The 17,456-nt window shown below is 39.6% G+C and overlaps 1 protein-coding gene across 6 annotated transcripts in view; it reads left to right on the plus strand.

Moving 5' to 3' along the window:
• The window catches only part of SLC44A1 (solute carrier family 44 member 1), a 227,171-nt gene that overhangs the window by 103,943 nt on the left and 105,772 nt on the right, over positions 1–17,456 (plus strand). For all 6 annotated transcript variants that reach the window (XM_051855994.3, XM_051855997.3, XM_051855996.3 and 3 more), the window contains one exon: positions 12,981–13,074. In XM_051855994.3, the coding sequence (XP_051711954.2) occupies positions 12,981–13,074 (94 nt within the window). The remainder of the gene's footprint in view (positions 1–12,980; positions 13,075–17,456) is intronic.

Below are 17,456 nucleotides of genomic sequence, written 5' to 3' on the forward strand. Positions count from 1 at the left end.
AAAAAAATGTGGGTTAAAAATAATGCCTTCTTCTTAGGTTGCTAGTGAGAATTAAATGAGATGATGTATGAAGAATACTGAGTATTTTGTAGGCATTGAATATGTGCCAACTGCTGTTCAAGAACTCATTTTTTTTTTTTTTTTTTTTGACAGGCAGAGTGGACAGTGAGAAAGAGAGACAGAGAGAAAGGTCTTCCTTTAGCCGTTGGTTCACCCTCCAGTGGCCGCCACGGCAGGCACGCTGTGCTGATCCGAAGGCAGGAGCCAGGTACTTCTCCTGGTCTCCCATGGGGTGCAGGGCCCAAGCACTTGGGCCATCCTCCACTGCACTCCCTGGCCACAGCAGAGAGCTGGCCTGGAAGAGGGGCAACCGGGACAGAATCCGGTGCCCCAACCGGGACTAGAACCCGGTGTGCTGGCGCCGTAAGGCGGAGTATTAGCCTAGTGAGCCGTGGCGCCGGCCAAGAACTCATATTCTATTTCCACAAGATATTGCCACATGCGTTGGCTTGCTGAGCCCAACACCAAGACTATCAACCTTATCTTTATCAAGTTTCTTAGGGAAGGGTGAGATACTCCTTGAATTTTTCTAGAATCTTAGACATTGTGAGTACACACAGTATTCTCTGATAGGTTGTATAGTTGAGTGGTCCAGGAGTATAGCGCTAGAGTAGATTGTTTGGATTCAAATGTTCCTCCTACAGCTTAATAGCTGTGAGACGCTGGGAGAGTTGATTGACCTCTTCATGCTTCAGTTTTTCCTGCTATGGTATATGGATAGCATTTGTACCTAGAAAATCTCATAGGATTGTTATGAGTTAAGACATGAAAAATGCTTAGAAGAGTGTCTGGCAAATAGTAAATTGCTTTAAAAATTATTAACTGGCCGGCGCCGCGGCTCACTAGGCTAATCCTCCACCTAGCGGCGCTGGCACACCGGGTTCCAGTCCCGATCAGGGCGCCGGATTCTGTCCTGGTTGCCCCCCTTCCAGGCCAGCTCTCTGCTATGGCCCAAGTGCTTGGGCCCTGCACCCCATGGGAGACCAGGAAAAGCACCTGGCTCCTGCCTTCGGTTCAGCGTGGTGCTCCGGCTGCAGCGCACCAGCCGTGGCAGCCATTGGAGGGTGAACCAACAGCAAAGGAAGACCTTTCTCTCTGTCTCTCTCTCTCACTGTCCACTCTGCCTGTCAAAAAAAAAAAAAAAAAAAAAAAAAAAATTAAGTGCTACAGCTGTTATCATCAGTGTTGTTAATTTTTTTCCACAAAGGGAATGTAATAGTCTTCCTTTCCCCCAGTCTCTCTCTACTTGTAGCTCCCTTACGTACCACTGCCGTAACAGATTCTTAGAGCTTCAGTCAGTCCTAATCTCTTACTCAGAGATCATCAGACATTTTATGCTGGCATTCAGAGCTATGGTTCAGTCTTGCTTTATCTTCATCTTGTCCTCTCAAACCTACTGGATCAAGTGTCCCTTGAACCTGAACTGTCATCCAGAAGACCAGACAAAAGCCAATTCCTTTTCAGCTCTGTGTCCTGCTGTGATGATCTCTTGAGAAGTGCCTCACACTACCTGTTGGCGTGCTTGGTTTCCAGTCCAGCATCCTTCTAAGTGAATGTGATATTGAGTGTTGCCTGTTCAGAGCTAAGACCCTCCTGCTGAGTTTTACAGCTTTGTATCTCCTGCAGTATCTGGCACAGATTGGTGTTTGAGAAGTATTAAGGAAGAGGCATGATTTCAAAAAACAGACTTCTTAAATTGGTGCCTACTTGCAAAGACACCCTTAGGCTTTTGAACCAACCATGTAGAAAATAAGTCAATAAGTTAGGCATAAAAATGCTAACAGTGATGACATCAAAAAGCACAACGATAGAGGATGGAGAAGATAATAATTTCAAAAGATACATGGAAAACTGCAAAATTATAATAGGGAAGGAACCTTTGGTATAGGCAACAAAATACCTTACTTTTTTTTTTTTTTTTTTACAGGCAGAGTGGACAGTGAGAGAGAGAGAGACAGAGAGAAAGGTCTTCCTTTGCCGTTGGTTCACCCTCCAATGGCCGCCGCGGCTGGTGCGCTGCGGCTGGCGCACCGCGCTGATCCGATGGCAGGAGCCAGGAGCCAGGTGCTTTTCCTGGTCTCCCATGGGGTGCAGGGCCCAAGCACTTGGGCCATCCTCCACTGCACTCCCTGGCCACAGCAGAGAGCTGGCCTGGAAGAGGGGCAACCGGGACAGAATCCAGCGCCCCAACCGGGACTAGAACCCGGTGTGCCAGCGCCGCTAGGCGGAGGATTAGCCTAGTGAGCCGCGGCGCTAGCCCAAAATACCTTACTTTCAAAAGAACCTGTGTGAACTTAAAACAGGGCCTTAGCCGGTGCCGCAGCTCACTAGGCTAATCCTCTGCCTTGTGGTGCCGGCACACCGGGTTCTAGTCCTGGTTGGGGCACTGGATTCTGTCCTGGTTGCCCCTCTTCCAGGCCAGCTCTCTGCTGTGGCCAGGGAGTGCAGTGGAGGATGGCCCAAGTGCTTGGGCCCTGCACCCGCATGGAAGACCAGGAGAAGTACCTGGCTCCTGCCATGGGATCAGCGCAGTGCACCGGCTGCAGCGCGCCAGCCGCAGCGGCCATTGGAGGGTGAACCAACGGCTAAAGGAAGACCTTTCTCTCTGTCTCTCTTTCTCACTGTCCACTCTGCCTGTCAAAAAAAAAAAAAAACAAAAAAAAACAAAAAAAAAACAGGGCCTCACGAGATCTCACACCAGCATTACCCTAACACTAAGAGAAATCTTCCTCTACTGTTTGCATTATTTCTCCCCTGCCCTTCCTACCTTTTTGTTAAAAAGTACAAAACAAAAACAATTATCCTTTCTATCATTTGAGGTGCAAAGTGATTGAAAGCAGCAGATAATTTTATTGGCAACTGTTATCACAGTTATATCTTTGATAGACAAAGTACACAGTTTCTTCTACCTCAGATACACAAATCTCAGCTGTGATCTCCGAAATGAGTATCATTAAGGCTTTAAATGGGAAATTTTCAAATCTAAATGCCTAAGAGTCCATGGAGGAGCCTAAACAGTAAAACTCTTACAAGAAAACATGAGATAAGCTTCATGGCCTTGAGTTTGACAATAATTTCTTAGATAGCACCAAATGGTGCCGTAAGCATGAGTAACCAAAGAAAAAGCAGATAAATTGGATTACATCAGAATTAAAATGTCTGTGTATCAAAGGGCAAAATCAAGAGTAGAAGGTCAGCCCATGGAATTGAAGAAAATATTTGGCAACCAAATATCTGTTGAGAAGTTAATATTCAGACTCTAGGATGAACTAATATTTAAAAAATATAGAAAAAAATAGAAAATGACAAGTGTTGGTGAGGATGTAGAGTGAGACCTCTTGTGCTCTCTTGGTGGGAATTTAAAATGATGTAGATGTTATGGAGGTTCCTCAAAAAATTAAAAATAAAGTTACCATATGATTCAGCAATCTTACTTTTAGACATATATATCAAAAGGAATTGAAAACAGGATCTCTAAGCATTATGGAAAATGAACCAGGCTCATTGCATTATTATTCATAATACCCAAAAGTAGAAGCAGTCTAAACTCATGGATATGTGAATGGATAAATAAAATGTGATGCATACATACAATGGAATATTTGACCTCAAAAAAGAAGGAAACCTAATCATATGCTGCAAGATGGATTTAATTTGAAGACATTTGCCAAATGAAATGAGCCAGTCACAAAAAGACAAATGTTGCGCAATTCCAGTTGTATGAAATATCTGAAGTAGTCAAACTCTTCAAAACAAAAAGTAGAACAGTGGTTGTCAAGGCCTGGGGTAGAGAGTAAAGGAGAGTTGTTCCATGACTATGGAGTTTCAGTTTTGTGAGACAAAAAAGCTCTAGAGATTAGTTTTGCATGTAGCTAATACTGTTACTGTGTTCTGTGTACTTAAAAGTGGTTAAGATAGGGGCCAGCGCCGTGGCTCACTTAGTTGATCCTCCGCCTGCGGTACCAGCATCCCATATGGGTGCTGGGTTCTAGTCCCAGTTGCTCCTCTTCCAGTCCAGCTCTCTGCTGTGGCCCTGGAGGGCAGTGGAGGATGGCCCAAGTGCTTGGGCCCCTGTACCCGCATGGGAGACCAGGAAGAAGCACCTGGCTCCTGGCTTCGGATCGGCACAGCACCAGCCATAGTGGCCATTTGGGGAGTGAACCAACGGAGGGAGGACTTTTCTCTCTCTCTCTCTCTCTCTTTCTGTCTCTCTCTTTCACTGTTCACTGTCTATAACTCTACCTTGTCAAAAAAAAAAAAAAAGTGGTTAAGATAGTAAATTTTGTGTTATGTTGTTTTTTACTACAGTGAAAAAAAAAATCTACACATGCTAAGACATGGATAACCCCTAAAGATATTATGCTAAGTGAAAGAAACCAGTCACAAAAAGGCAATTTCTAGGTGATACATGAAGTATCTAGGGTAATCAGGTCCATAGAGCCAGGGGCTGTAGGAGGGGTAGAATAGGAAGTTACTGTTTCATGGGTAGCATTTCAATTTTGCAAGATGAAGAGAGCTCTGGAGATAGATGGTGGTGGTGATGGGTACAAAACAACCTGAATGTAATGTCTCTGAACTGTCGGCTTACAAATGATTAAGATAGGAAATTTTACCATAACTTTTTTTAAAAGTTCATGAAAGAGAAGAATCTTATTTGAGACAGTAACTTTTAAAATGCTAATTCTAAATATTATTTTAATATCTTTCTTACCAGAATGAAAATATAGTGTAAATCCTTTTCAAAGAATTCTGTTTCCATGACAACATTTGAAAATACTGTTTTTCTAAAGCACTTAGAACTGTCCATTCACATGAACTTTTATTGCCTTTAGAAATTATTTAAACTATAAGGAGAAGCTCTTGATCCCTGTATCACTGTTTGTACAGAATTCACTTATTAGGCAAGTAAAATATTCCTTCAAATCTTTATTTCTTTTACATAAGAAAGAAGAGTTGTTTCCTTGGACAGTTAAAGTTTGTGAAACACGTCTGTCAAGTGTGTCTGACTGGTATAGAGTGTGGAAGAAATAGCTGGATATTAGATTTATTATGTGGAGCTACTATCTTTCTTTTTGACAGGTAGAGTTATAGACAGAGAGAGACAGAGAGAAAGGTCTTCCTTCTGTTGGTTTACTTCCCAAATGGCTGCTACGGCTGGCGCTGTGCTGATCTGAAGCTGGGAGTCGGGTGTTCCTTCCTGGTCTCCCATGCAGGTGCAAGGGCCAAGCACTTGGGCCATCCTCCACTGCCTTCCCGGGCCACAGCAGAGAGCTGGACTGGAAGAGGAGCAACGGGGACTAGAACCCAGGAGTTACTATCTTAATACAAAGAGCTTTGAAAGATTGACTAGGGTGGCACTGTGGTATAGTAGGCTAAGCCTCTGCATGTGGTGCCAGCATCCCACATGTTCATGCCCTGCCTGCTCCTCTTGCAATCCAGCTCTTTGCTTACAGCCTGAGAAAGCAGTGGAAGATGGCCCAAGTGCTTGGGCCCTTGCACCCTCAAGGGAGACCAGGAAGAAGCTCCTGGCTTCAGATAAGCTCAGCTCCAACTGCTGCAGCCATCCGGGGAGTGAACAAGCAGATGTAAGACCTTTCTCTCTGTAACTCTACCTCTCAAATAAATAAATAAAATCTTAAAAAAAAAGAAAGACAGTGATTCAGATGAATAAAAAAGTACAAGTTCTAGTATATGAGTTAAATGATAGGCATACAAATGTGTGAGGCCTTTTTTTTTTTTTTTTTTTTAATTTGACAGATAGAGTTAGTGAGAGAGATTGACAGAGAGACAGATCTTCCTTCCGTTGGTTCACCCCCAAAATGGCTGCTGTGGCCAGCGCTGTACCAGTCTGAAGCCAGGAGCCAGGTGCTTCTTCCTGGTCTCCCATGCGGGTACAGGGGCCCAAGCACTTGGGCCATCCTCCACTGCCCTCCAGGGCCACAGCAGAGAGCTGGACTGGAAGAGGAGCAACCCGGACTAGAACTGGCGCCCATATGGGATGCCGGTGCCGCAGGCAGAGGATCAACCAAGTGAGCCATGTCGCCGGCCCTGTGATTCTTAATTTACATATGACACAAACCTAAATATGTGGTGCTAGAGAAGAAAACAATTTAAAATTGTCAAATGCTATAAGGACTCGATATCTGAAGACTTCTTTCAGTTCTCTGAAAGTCTGTCAACTTCTTACAGTAATGTATGCATTTTCCCTGGGTGGTAGGAACGTGCTCAATTCATCTCTGAATATCCAGACCTTAATAGAGTAGCTCACAGATATCGATAAATGTTTTCTGATAGGACGATAGACTGAATTTCCCTATTCGTCTCTATTGCCACTTTATAATTTCTCATTTTCTCAGTATACTTTATCCTCAATTCTGTATCCATGTGAGTTGCCCCCAGCAGGTAAATTGTTTAGCTTCAGTCTAACCAGAATTGCTGTAAATCAGTTCTCTGTATTCATCTCAAAGTAATTCATTGTATTCATTCATTTACCTCTCATCTACCTACTCTCCAAGTGATTACTCATACCTTTTCTTCTCTTCAGCCTTCCTGTTCATCCCGATTCCTAACCGTATGCCCTACAGAGAAAATTGAAACCATCTGGTGAGAGCTCCCCTCTGAGTTCTTACTTCCCACAGAGCATGCATTCCATCTTACCCTTAACTTTCCTTCCCTCTAGTTTCTGATGAACAAGTTTGTTTCCTCCTTTGCTATCATTCTTTTTTTTAAAACTCAAGTAATAGGGAATGGAATGGAATCTCCCCCCTTCTGAAACTTTGACTCTCTGGGAGATTTTCATCTGAACACAACCATACTATTATAGATGCTGAAGGGAAGGGGACAAGGGTATCTGCTTGGAGAGTTTTTTGCTTCCCTCTCTGATTTCTGGCCCACCATCTCTGGCCTCTGATGCACCCATATCTCCCTGTCCTCTTGGCTCAGCCTGAGCATATGAGTCTGGATAGATAATCATGCATACACCTTGGGTTTTGTTTCCACATACCATTTATTGATATCTACTGTGTGCCATGGACTGTGCCAGATAATTTGCATATCATTTTTTTCCCATTTGCTATCTAAATTAGAAATATACATAACCTGTGAGTAAGTTGGGAAGTGACTGCATGTTCTCAGTAGTGCTAGTACTTCACATGGGATTCTTACTACCTTTTCCGTTGCTGTTACCAAGCTATTTTATAAAAACATATTTTGTCTTTTCCAACGCAATAGTGAACTCTGACCAAAAACTTGTTTTCCTTATGTTTATATTCCTTTATGGCACAGGAAAAAACATTCCCATTTAAGAGGATATCGTCACTACACTTTATTTTGTATAAATTCTGAACATTTTATGACCTTCCTACCATTTGGGCCACGAGTTGAACCATGTAGCTTGATGCCTTCTTACTGATAATTGTTTTGCCATTTTGATAGATTATATGATCCATTCAGATAACAATTGCTATTTGGAAATACTAGTAAACCCTTTGATAATCATGATTATCATTATCTGGTTAAGCTTAGAGTCAGTATCAAAAGAGGATCAGTATATTACCTTCTTTTTTATCAGTCAGTAACAATAGAACTTAAGCCACAGAGTTAGCATGGATTCATTTTGGTACAGTGAATCAAAAGATTGGACTTAATGTCATTTTATTAGTGAACAAAATCATGAACTCTAGCAGTTAATTTAATCGCCTCCAAATCAGAGACCAGCAAGGATGCTTGATTATTTAAAAATGAAAAAAATCTGAAATTAAAAATAAAATATAAAAAGGGAAAAATTCTTATATTTGATAATGCAATTTAAACAATTTTGTTATTCAATGAATAATTAATACTCCTGATGTATGTGCTGAAGATACAAAGTATAGTCCTCACATTTAAGGAGCTTGCTGTACAGTACAGTGTCAGATTTTCCTTGCCCTCCAAAACACCCAGCAGAAGTCTTACAAAATTAATTCACTTAGCAAATATTTACTGTGTGCTTAATATGTGCCAACAGTGATTGACAGGTTATGAAATACCCCCGGCTGGTTCATTTCTGTAGACAGATGCTTCTTGGGAATTGCAAATATATCTATGCTTTTTATTGGTTAGGAGAAATTTAAATTGGAAAAATGTCTTCAATCCTTTCAGCATATAAACATACAGTGATTTCCTAACTAGAGAAAGTGAGGTTAGATTCATCAGATTTCACAAGGCAGCACTTTCCATAATGAAAATTGTTCTACATTGAGAGATTCTCTTTTCGATTGACTGCAAATTTCTAAATCATATTTTAAGGCGTATTCCTTCCCTTAACTTTACTGTATCAGAAATACATTTGACAAAGAACAAAATTTTATAGCAAAAATTAGCCCCTAACATGCATCTCTTTATGTTTCTATTTCAAGTAAGTTGGTGTTTTAAACCACTGGATCATACCATCTGGAGACATTTTTGATTGTTGTAGTAGGTGAAGCCTAAGAGGGGAGGCTGTTGGAATTTAGTGGATAGAGCTCTAGGAGGTACATAAATGTCCTATAATGTACAGGACAGCTCCCTACTGCCATGCATCATCTGGCACACAATGTCATAATACCAACGTTGAGAAACCCTGTTTTAGTTAGTACACTTTTAAATGAATGGTTAAAAACATTAGCAATGTATATAACATGTAACACCAAAATATGAGAGCTTCTTACAGTAATTTCATTTTTCTTCTCAATCAAGATGACCAGTTTATTCAACAAAGTTGAAGACATTTGGGTTCCAGGTATACACCAGGAGATAGGGGTTCCAGATATTTCAAAAACAGACTCCTAGTTCTCAGAGTCCCCATGCCAAAATTGAAGATACATAATTTAAAAATTTACAAAATAATATATTTTATAATAAAGCTAAATAGTAAATAGACCTGTTAAGTGGGTCAGAGAAGGGTTAACAGGAAGTTACATTTGAATAGTTTCTAAAAATTCATTTCAGGCCGGCACCGCAGCTCAATAGGCTAACCCTCCGTATGCAGCGCCAGCACACCCGGTTCTAGTCCCTGTCAGGGTGCCGGATTCTGTCCCGGTTGCTCCTCTTCCAGTCCAGCTCTCTGCTGTGGCTCGGGAGTGCAGTGGAGGATGGCCCAGGTCCTTGGGCCCTGCACCCACATGGGAGACCAGGAGAAGCACCTGGCTCCTGGCTGCGGATCAGCACAGTGCGCCGGCCACGGTGGCCATTGGGGGATGAACCAACGGAAAAGGAAGACCTTTCTCTCTGTCTCTCACTGTCCACTCTGCCTGTCAAAAAAAAAAATTCATTTCAAACATTAACACTTAGATGTTAATCAGGAAAGGACTACACAAGCAGAGAGAACAGTATAGGAACAATCCTGAAAGTTTGTTAAAAAGTAAGAATTGATTGTAAATATCATGTACATGAGGCTAGGATCCTGCTTTAGTGGGGCCTTGAATGTAAGGAGTTTGGACTTTATACTGAGGTCAGGGATGTCAAGTGACTTAGCATTTTACAAAAACCATTCTCACAATTATGTGCAGGGTGAAGATGGGAGAGAATTTTACCTGATACAGTAGGAGATTGTGAATATCTTAGATAAGGTAGAAAGGTTTGATTGTCAGGACTTGGTGTGTGGAATATCTTGAATGGTACGGGAAGATGGCAGATACAGGATGATTTGTACATTTCATATTGGGGAATTCATGAATGCTGAAACCAGGGATTTTATGGATAGTTCCACCATTAACCAAGATGGAAAATATATTGGAGGAGAGTGAGTGAAAAAATAGTTTTCCTTCAGACATGTTTTGAAGTGTCTGTGGAACTTTTTTTTTTTTTTGGCTTAGGAGCTTAAGAATGCTTGTCTGATTATAATGATTAAGAATGGCACAAAAGAATCATCATGGCTTAAGAGTAAACAATTTTATTTCTAAGTATGGCAGTGATTGCCTCTAAGGCCTTGGAAATATTATTTTTTTCATCTGTAACTTTTGGAGTGGGGTGATGGAAATGAACCTCTTAGGAGAGTTGATAGAAATGACACTGAGCTAAAAAATAAATAATTGAATATTATACGGCATTTGAGAAATTGTAGTAGTTAAACATCCTGGGGGCTATAGCAACCGTTTACCATGATAAATGTTTATATACCCAAGTTAGTTTCCTAAGATCACTCATTTTGATGGCTTCTGAGTAACATTGGCTCACTTGGCGTGAATTGCCAATGGTGTGCTTTAGATAAGCTTTTGTTTTTAGTTTTTGACTTTTCATTGCTCAAGCATGGTTTTTACCTGTTTTCCCGTTAGAAGGAAAACTTTGCCTTACTGCTTATGTTCAAATCTATTCTGCAAAATATCATTAAACTTCCAGTGTAAGACAAATAACCTTTAAGATACTCACTGAAAATGCATCAGCTAATAAACTTGAAAAGAAAAGCAATTGTAAAATGTTTGCCTTTACTGTGGCATTTTAATATTCTCCATGAGGCTTCTTTGTCCATCAGCCCTTTGAACGGGAAGCAGCATAAGGTTTCTTATGATTGCTACTACTCACACATTGTAAAGATCTTTTCCTTTAATCTATTTAGTACAGGATCTATTTAGTACTGGCCTGTGTCCCAGGAGACCGTCAGAGATAAGGCTATTATCCTTTCATTGAGTATTATCCTGGGAACATATTTATAAAATTGAACTCTGTTGCACCTGCTGACCTCCTTTTTTAAATGAAGAAAGGGTGGGGATGGAAATTGTGTTTGCTGAATTTAGATGAAGCAATGTGTTTAGCAGCACTGACACAAAGTACTCTAGTTAGGGCCTTTTATATTGTGCAAATCAATTCCATCTTGAATTTTGAAAGAAGTAAGTTGACAATTCAGATCAAGAAGTTCATGATCACATTGGGTGCTCTGCAGTTATTGGCACAGTTGCTATTTTTTCAGAAGCTATTCTATAACAGGACTCATAGCTATTTTGGGATTAGTCTAAAATATTTGCTTGTCATTTATGTAATTTTTTTCTCCAAAACTGCTATAAGTGGAACCTACTGACATTCTCTTAAGTATAAAAAATAATACTTTCAGGAGACTTAAGTATTTAATATTTATGATTAACTTTTTAAAAAGATAATCATTAAAATGGAAAAGAATAATCAAAAACAGTCTTTAAAATATAGTCTCCTATTGAATCTATAAAACTGACAAAGCTTGAAGAACAATGCCATATAACTTACAATCATCTATTGAAAAATGTTTTGCATTGTCAAGTTACTTGCACTGTCTTCACCTGCTACATATGTTTATGTAAGTAAACTGTTACAGCCCACATGTGGTTTGCTGGTTTGAGGCAGCATTGCTGACTTCAGTGGTGGTTTGTGGCTTTCTAAAAATGACTTTGATTGATAAGAGAACATGTAAATGAAATAAATTCACTCTCAATGTTGCTGTCCCAATAAATCAAGATACATTTGTCTTTCTATAATTTCCTTCAGCTCCTTCCCATACGTTCACATGCTTGTCTATAATTGATTCAATGTTGTAGTCTGCCATTTTTGCTTCATATTGTATTTTAAGTTTTTCCCCCATGGCAGAGATGGAAATACAAATCTGTATAATAAAAATACAAAGCTACTCTGCACTTAAATAATAAAATGTTTGACCAATTAGTAACCTCATAGGAACTTCAGTTAATCAAATACGGTTTGTACCATTTAATGCAGTAGTCCTCTACAAAATTAGAGCAGAAGTCTAGGTCTCCTCAATTGTTCAATGAAACTTGGCAGTATTCTAGTTGCTATATTATAAAATGAGCAAATCAGTAAAATAAGGCTTATACTGGACTGACAGACTGTATCCATCAATATGTATCTATTATTTAGATATATATTAGCCATATAGTCAGAAAAATATACATTTCTTTGCATAATCAATCTAAGGCTGAATTTAAGCTATTTTAGACCACATGAGAACTGGAATCACTTTTATTTTATCAATTTGCTCACTATATTTATAGTTAGAAATGCTTCTTTTTAAATAAGAAAAAGTAATCTGTTTTCTTAATGCATGTGTGCTATATGAAGCAATTTAAATATTTAATCATGGAAAGCATAAAAAGAGAAAGTGTGTAGTTGGGCACGTACTTTGTATTTGAAGAGATGTGGTGTTTAATTTGATCTGTTTACTAGCTGTGTATGCTTGGACAAGTTATCTCTTATCCTCCATGTCCTTCTCTCTAAATTAGGCTTAGTCATGCCTGCCTTACGTTGTTATAGTAAATGATGCAACACATATGTACATCATCATGTCTAGAACCTGACATAATGGCAGATACTTCCAGTAGAGGTAGCTCTAGTGTTCATTGTTATCACCTTTTTTTTTTCTTTGACAGGTAGAGTTAGACAGTGAGAGAGAGAGAGACAGAAAGATCTTCCTTTTTCCGTTGGTTCACCCCCCAAATGGCTGCCACGGCAGTGCGCTGCGCTGATCCGAAGCCAGGAGCCTGGTGCTTCCTCCTGGTTTCCCATGCAGGTGCAGGTGCCCAAGCACTTGGGCCATCCTCCACTGCCTTCCCGGGCCACAGCAGAGAGCTGGACTAGAAGAGGAGCAACCGGAACAGAATCCGGCGCCCTGACCGGGACTAGAACCCGGGGTGCCGGCACTGCAGGCAGAGGATTAGCCTATTGAGCCGCGGCGCCGGCCTCATTGTTACCACCTTTAAGATAATAAAATTTTTATATAACAAATTATATTATCAGTAATTTCAGAGAAGAGTTTGTTTTAAATGTTTGTGGACTGGTAATGTCATATCCTTATAAGTTCTATGATGTTTTAAAGTGGTATATGTTGAGTCACAATTAACCTATAAAATTGTAGCAAATCAGTAAGGGAATGTGTTCAGATTCTGTTCTGCCTGCTCACATAACAACTTTTCTTTCAACAGGCTCAGCTCTATGTAGCTATGACTTGAAGCCTTCTGAATATACTACATCTCCAAAATCTTCTGTTCTTTGCCCTAAACTACCAGTACCAGCGAGGTAAATTTTATTGTTGTTAATTTGTGATTTTTTTTTTGTAATTTAAAAAAATTTAGTCATTTGGTTCCTGTTGTACAACTTCAATGCTTACAACAAATTTTTTTAGAGTAACAATAGAAATGACAACATACATTTCATATCTTTCTAAAAAATGTATAGACAGCGACTTTTCTTGTCCTCAGATATCTTAACTTCTTTCAAGGTTTTACTTTTTCAGTTTTTTTTTTCATGCCGTAACTTTTAAGTACATAAAACTGGTAAGTCACTATGAAATATGCAACAAGTTTATAAACTAAATCTTACTCTTCAAAGGTTCTTTTAAGTTAATCCTAGTAATACTTACTGGGATTGTTTTTAAATTTACTCTTCAAAAAGTATACCAGCAATTATTCTCCATAGTTTGTTTCAGGTATATTCTCTAACTATTTTCTCTGTAGCAGGCTATTTGACATTTTTTTTTTATCCAAGGTCTTATTCAACAATCTTTTATTATTGTCTACTGCTTGTAATGGATACAAAGGTGAAACAAGAAATGTTCTTTGAAAGGATCTCATAGTAGTTATAAGTAAGGTATATAAGTCAGCTTTGTGTTACTACAAAAAAAATATCTGAGATAAAAGGTTCATTTGGCTCACAATTTTGGAGGTCCAAGTCTAGGATCAGGCAACTCCATTGATTTGGCCTCTGATGAAGGCAATGGATAGTGACCCAAGGTAGGAACATGTATAGGAACAAAAGGTTACATCTTGATCTGGAGCAGGGAGAGACAGAGACACAAGTTCCACAGTTCCCTACAAGGGCACACCCCCAGTAACCTAAGGACCTCCCACTAGACCCTGTCTCCTAAAGTTCCACCACTTCCCTATTCATGCCACCTTGGGGACCAGGGTTTTTTTTTTGGTTTTTTTTTTTTAAGATTTTATTTATTTGAGAGGTAGGGTTACAGACAGTGAAGTGAGAGGGAGAGACAGAGAGGTCTTCCATCTGCTGGTTCACTCCCCAAATGGCTGCAACGGCTGGAGCTGAGCTGATCTGAAGCCAGGAGCCAGGAGCTTCTTCCAAGTCTCCCACATGGGTGCAGGGGCTAAAGCACTTGTGGGCCATCTTCTACTGTTTTCCTAGGCCATAACAGAGAGCTTGATTGGAATAGGAGCAGCCAGGACTAGAACTGGCACCCAATGGGATGCTGGCACTGCAGGTGAGGGATTAACCTATTTACCACAGCTCTAGCAGGGGACCAGGGTTTTAACACATGTGCCTTAAGGATATATTCAACATGTAAACCATACTATTAGGCTAAATTTTAAGTTATAAATAGTTTTTTTTTTTTTAAAGAAAAGGGAAATAAATTCTCCAAGCATCATAGAATGCTAATTCTTCAGAATTAGGTATGTATATGTATATTTACATATGTGTATGTATGTCACTTTGGAGCATGTTGATCTTGAGACTATTAGTCTGTATTGCTAACTGTGAGTAATGAGGCAACTTCTATAGGGAAACTGACTGGAAGCCACTTTGATTATATTTCAATATATTATAATGAGCTGTTGTAGGTGAAAATTTTTGAGATTCATGTCTACTTTCTTTTGGACAACTTATGGGTTTAACTTGTTCTTTATTTGAAATTTTCTACTGAAAAGTAGAAAAAGGATACAACAATTAAATTGAGTTCCAGCTCTTTTAGTCGGTCAAGTTGCTATTGAAAACCAAAATTTAAAGCTTAAACACACAAACATAAAGGGGCTATTTTAGAAGATACTCAATAGGAGGGCCTTATTATGGTCTTAGACCAGTAAGTAAAGAGATTGCATTAATAAAAATTAAGAATATTAAGGAGGCTGCAACAGGAAAGTAAAGGAGGTCCTTTGAGCAGACTCGATGGAAAAAATTTACCTATGGAAACAGAAAAAGCTGTATACCCTTATCTACCTGGTCACTTAAGTCTGTTTAAATAGTGTATACCTTGAGTATATACTCATTCTTCCAAGACCAAAGCGTCTTATGAAAGGATAACCAGAAAGCCTGAATATGAGAATGAGGTTGGTCTGCTCCTGTGCAGTGTGCATGGGATATGGGTTGGGTTAGGGCTCAGCTCATACTGCATATCCACCCCTGCTTCTGACTTTTGACTCTGCCATGCTGAGGATAGACTATTACTAGTAGTCAGAGGTGTTCCAGTTTTGGCTGCATGAGCGTGTGTGCATACATACTTACACACACATCACAGCATCTAGAGGGTTTTCACTAGAAGTCAAAGCATAGTGCTAGTGGTATAGGTTTTAGAGATAGAAAGACATGGCCTCTAACAAGGTCATTACCTGATACCTTACTAATCTAAGATGGAATGCTGAATCTATGTCATCTGAAAATGGACTATACACTATGTTTATACTATGTTTAAATCTGGTTAGGTTTTACTTATTTTAGGCCCTCACAATCTTGATCTAAACCTACTGTGAAGAAAATAAAGAAATTATTACTAGAAAGAAGGCAAATTAGAACTTTGTAAATATCAGAGTTATTTTTTATTGGCAAAATGAGAGGACCTGAGAATGAGAATAGATTTGTTTTGATAAAAAGAACACTTGGGGCACTACCCCATTTCGCACATAGTGTTAGATAACAAATCTCCAAAGATGGTCTCTCTCCCCTTAAACTCATACCATGTCTTAAATTTAACTGATTTTGGTAACTTTTTTGACGAATGCTGGAAGACTGTCACTAGGCAAAACTGAGGCTCAGGAAAGTGGCCCTCGAGCATCTTTGACGTCTGTTATAGCTATCTTCCATGAGCACTGGTGGGACAGGGGAGTATGACCTTAGAGTGAGATCAGACTGGGCTCAATTCCATTTCACTATTTTCTTTTTGACAGGCAGAGTTAGACAGTGAGACAGAAAAGTCTTCCTTTTTCTGTTGGTTCACCCCCCAAGTGGCCGCTACAGCCGGCCAGTGCGTTGTGGCTGGTGCTCTGGACCGATCCGAAGCCAGGAGCCAGGTGCTTCCTCCTGGGCTCCCATGCAGGCGCAGGGCCCAAGGACCTGGGCCATCCTCCACTGCACTCCCAGGCCACAGCAGAGAGCTAGACTGGAAGAGGGGCAACTGGGACAGAATCCGGCACCCCAACGGGGACTAGAACCCCGTGTGCCGGCACTGCAGGCGGAGGATTAGCCAAGTGAACCGGGGCGCCGGCCTCATTTTACTATTTTCTATTCATCAGCTTGAGCAAGTCTCATAATCTCTCTGTAAACCACGTCTCCTCACATGTGAAATGGGAATGTTCACACTTGTCTCAGAATTATTGCAAGATTACTTAAGATCATATATGTTAAATATCCACTATTGTGCTTGACACCTGGTTTAGGAAGTCTCATTTCTTTCAACTTGTAGATGCTCTCCTTTTGCCCCAACCTTCCTGGGTACCCAGTGACCTTCTGTGACTGAAAGCAGTACCTCTGTTAAAATGAGAAAAGCAATTGTAAACTAATTTGCAGTAAAACACTAATGACATATAATAACCAAATAATTATCATTCCTAAGAGCCTTTGAAATCTAAAAGCAAGTACCTAGAAAGGGCTGTGTTTTATCCAAATTCTTAACTCTGTTGGTGAGATGCACAAGGTAGCAGTTTGTGGAATGGCTAGCCAATATGCTTATAATGCTAATTATTAGGGATAGGAAAAAATAACAATAATAGAAGCAGATTATATAAAATCAGTTAATTCATCATTTTTAGGATCTCTCTGGATGCCAGAAGCAGAATTGATAATATGATATGTAGATGACAAAATATCCAAAAAAATCACTTATTCATATTTTTCAAATGGAGAAGTCAGGAGACAATTAACATGTATAAATTACCTGTTGTGCACCAGCCACCATACTGTCCCTCATACATACTTTCTCACTTAACTCACAAAAACCTATACAGACATTGCCCTTAATTTTTAGGTTAGGAAATAGATGAGAAAGATTAAATTACCCAAGGCCATGCAACTAATTGTTGTGAATCAAAATTTGAATCTAGTTAAGTCTGTACCACAGTTGGTATTTAAAAGGAGACAGAGAAAGTAGTATAAAAGTGAAGGAGAAAAAAGAAATAAAATGAAATCTGTGATACTCACTCCATAGTGGCATTATATTGTTGACTTTTGTTTAGTGTGATTTTTTTCAGAATGCCTTATTGATATTCTTCCCTAAATAAAACTTTTAGATATAAATCATATGTAATTATTTATTTATAACCTAAAGTTCTAAAATAATTGTGACATGCAAACTCCTGTCTGCTTTTGTGAAGGTGTATGGATAAGAGATATTAGGCCTTGCTTGTCATTATACTTTAGAGAGCTCATTAACTATGATAATCCAGACTTTAAGGTAA

This window comes from Oryctolagus cuniculus, chromosome 1, assembly GCF_051225735.1.
Source record: "Oryctolagus cuniculus isolate XC-2025 breed Fujian yellow rabbit chromosome 1, ASM5122573v1, whole genome shotgun sequence".
NCBI classification, from domain to species: domain Eukaryota; kingdom Metazoa; phylum Chordata; class Mammalia; order Lagomorpha; family Leporidae; genus Oryctolagus; species Oryctolagus cuniculus.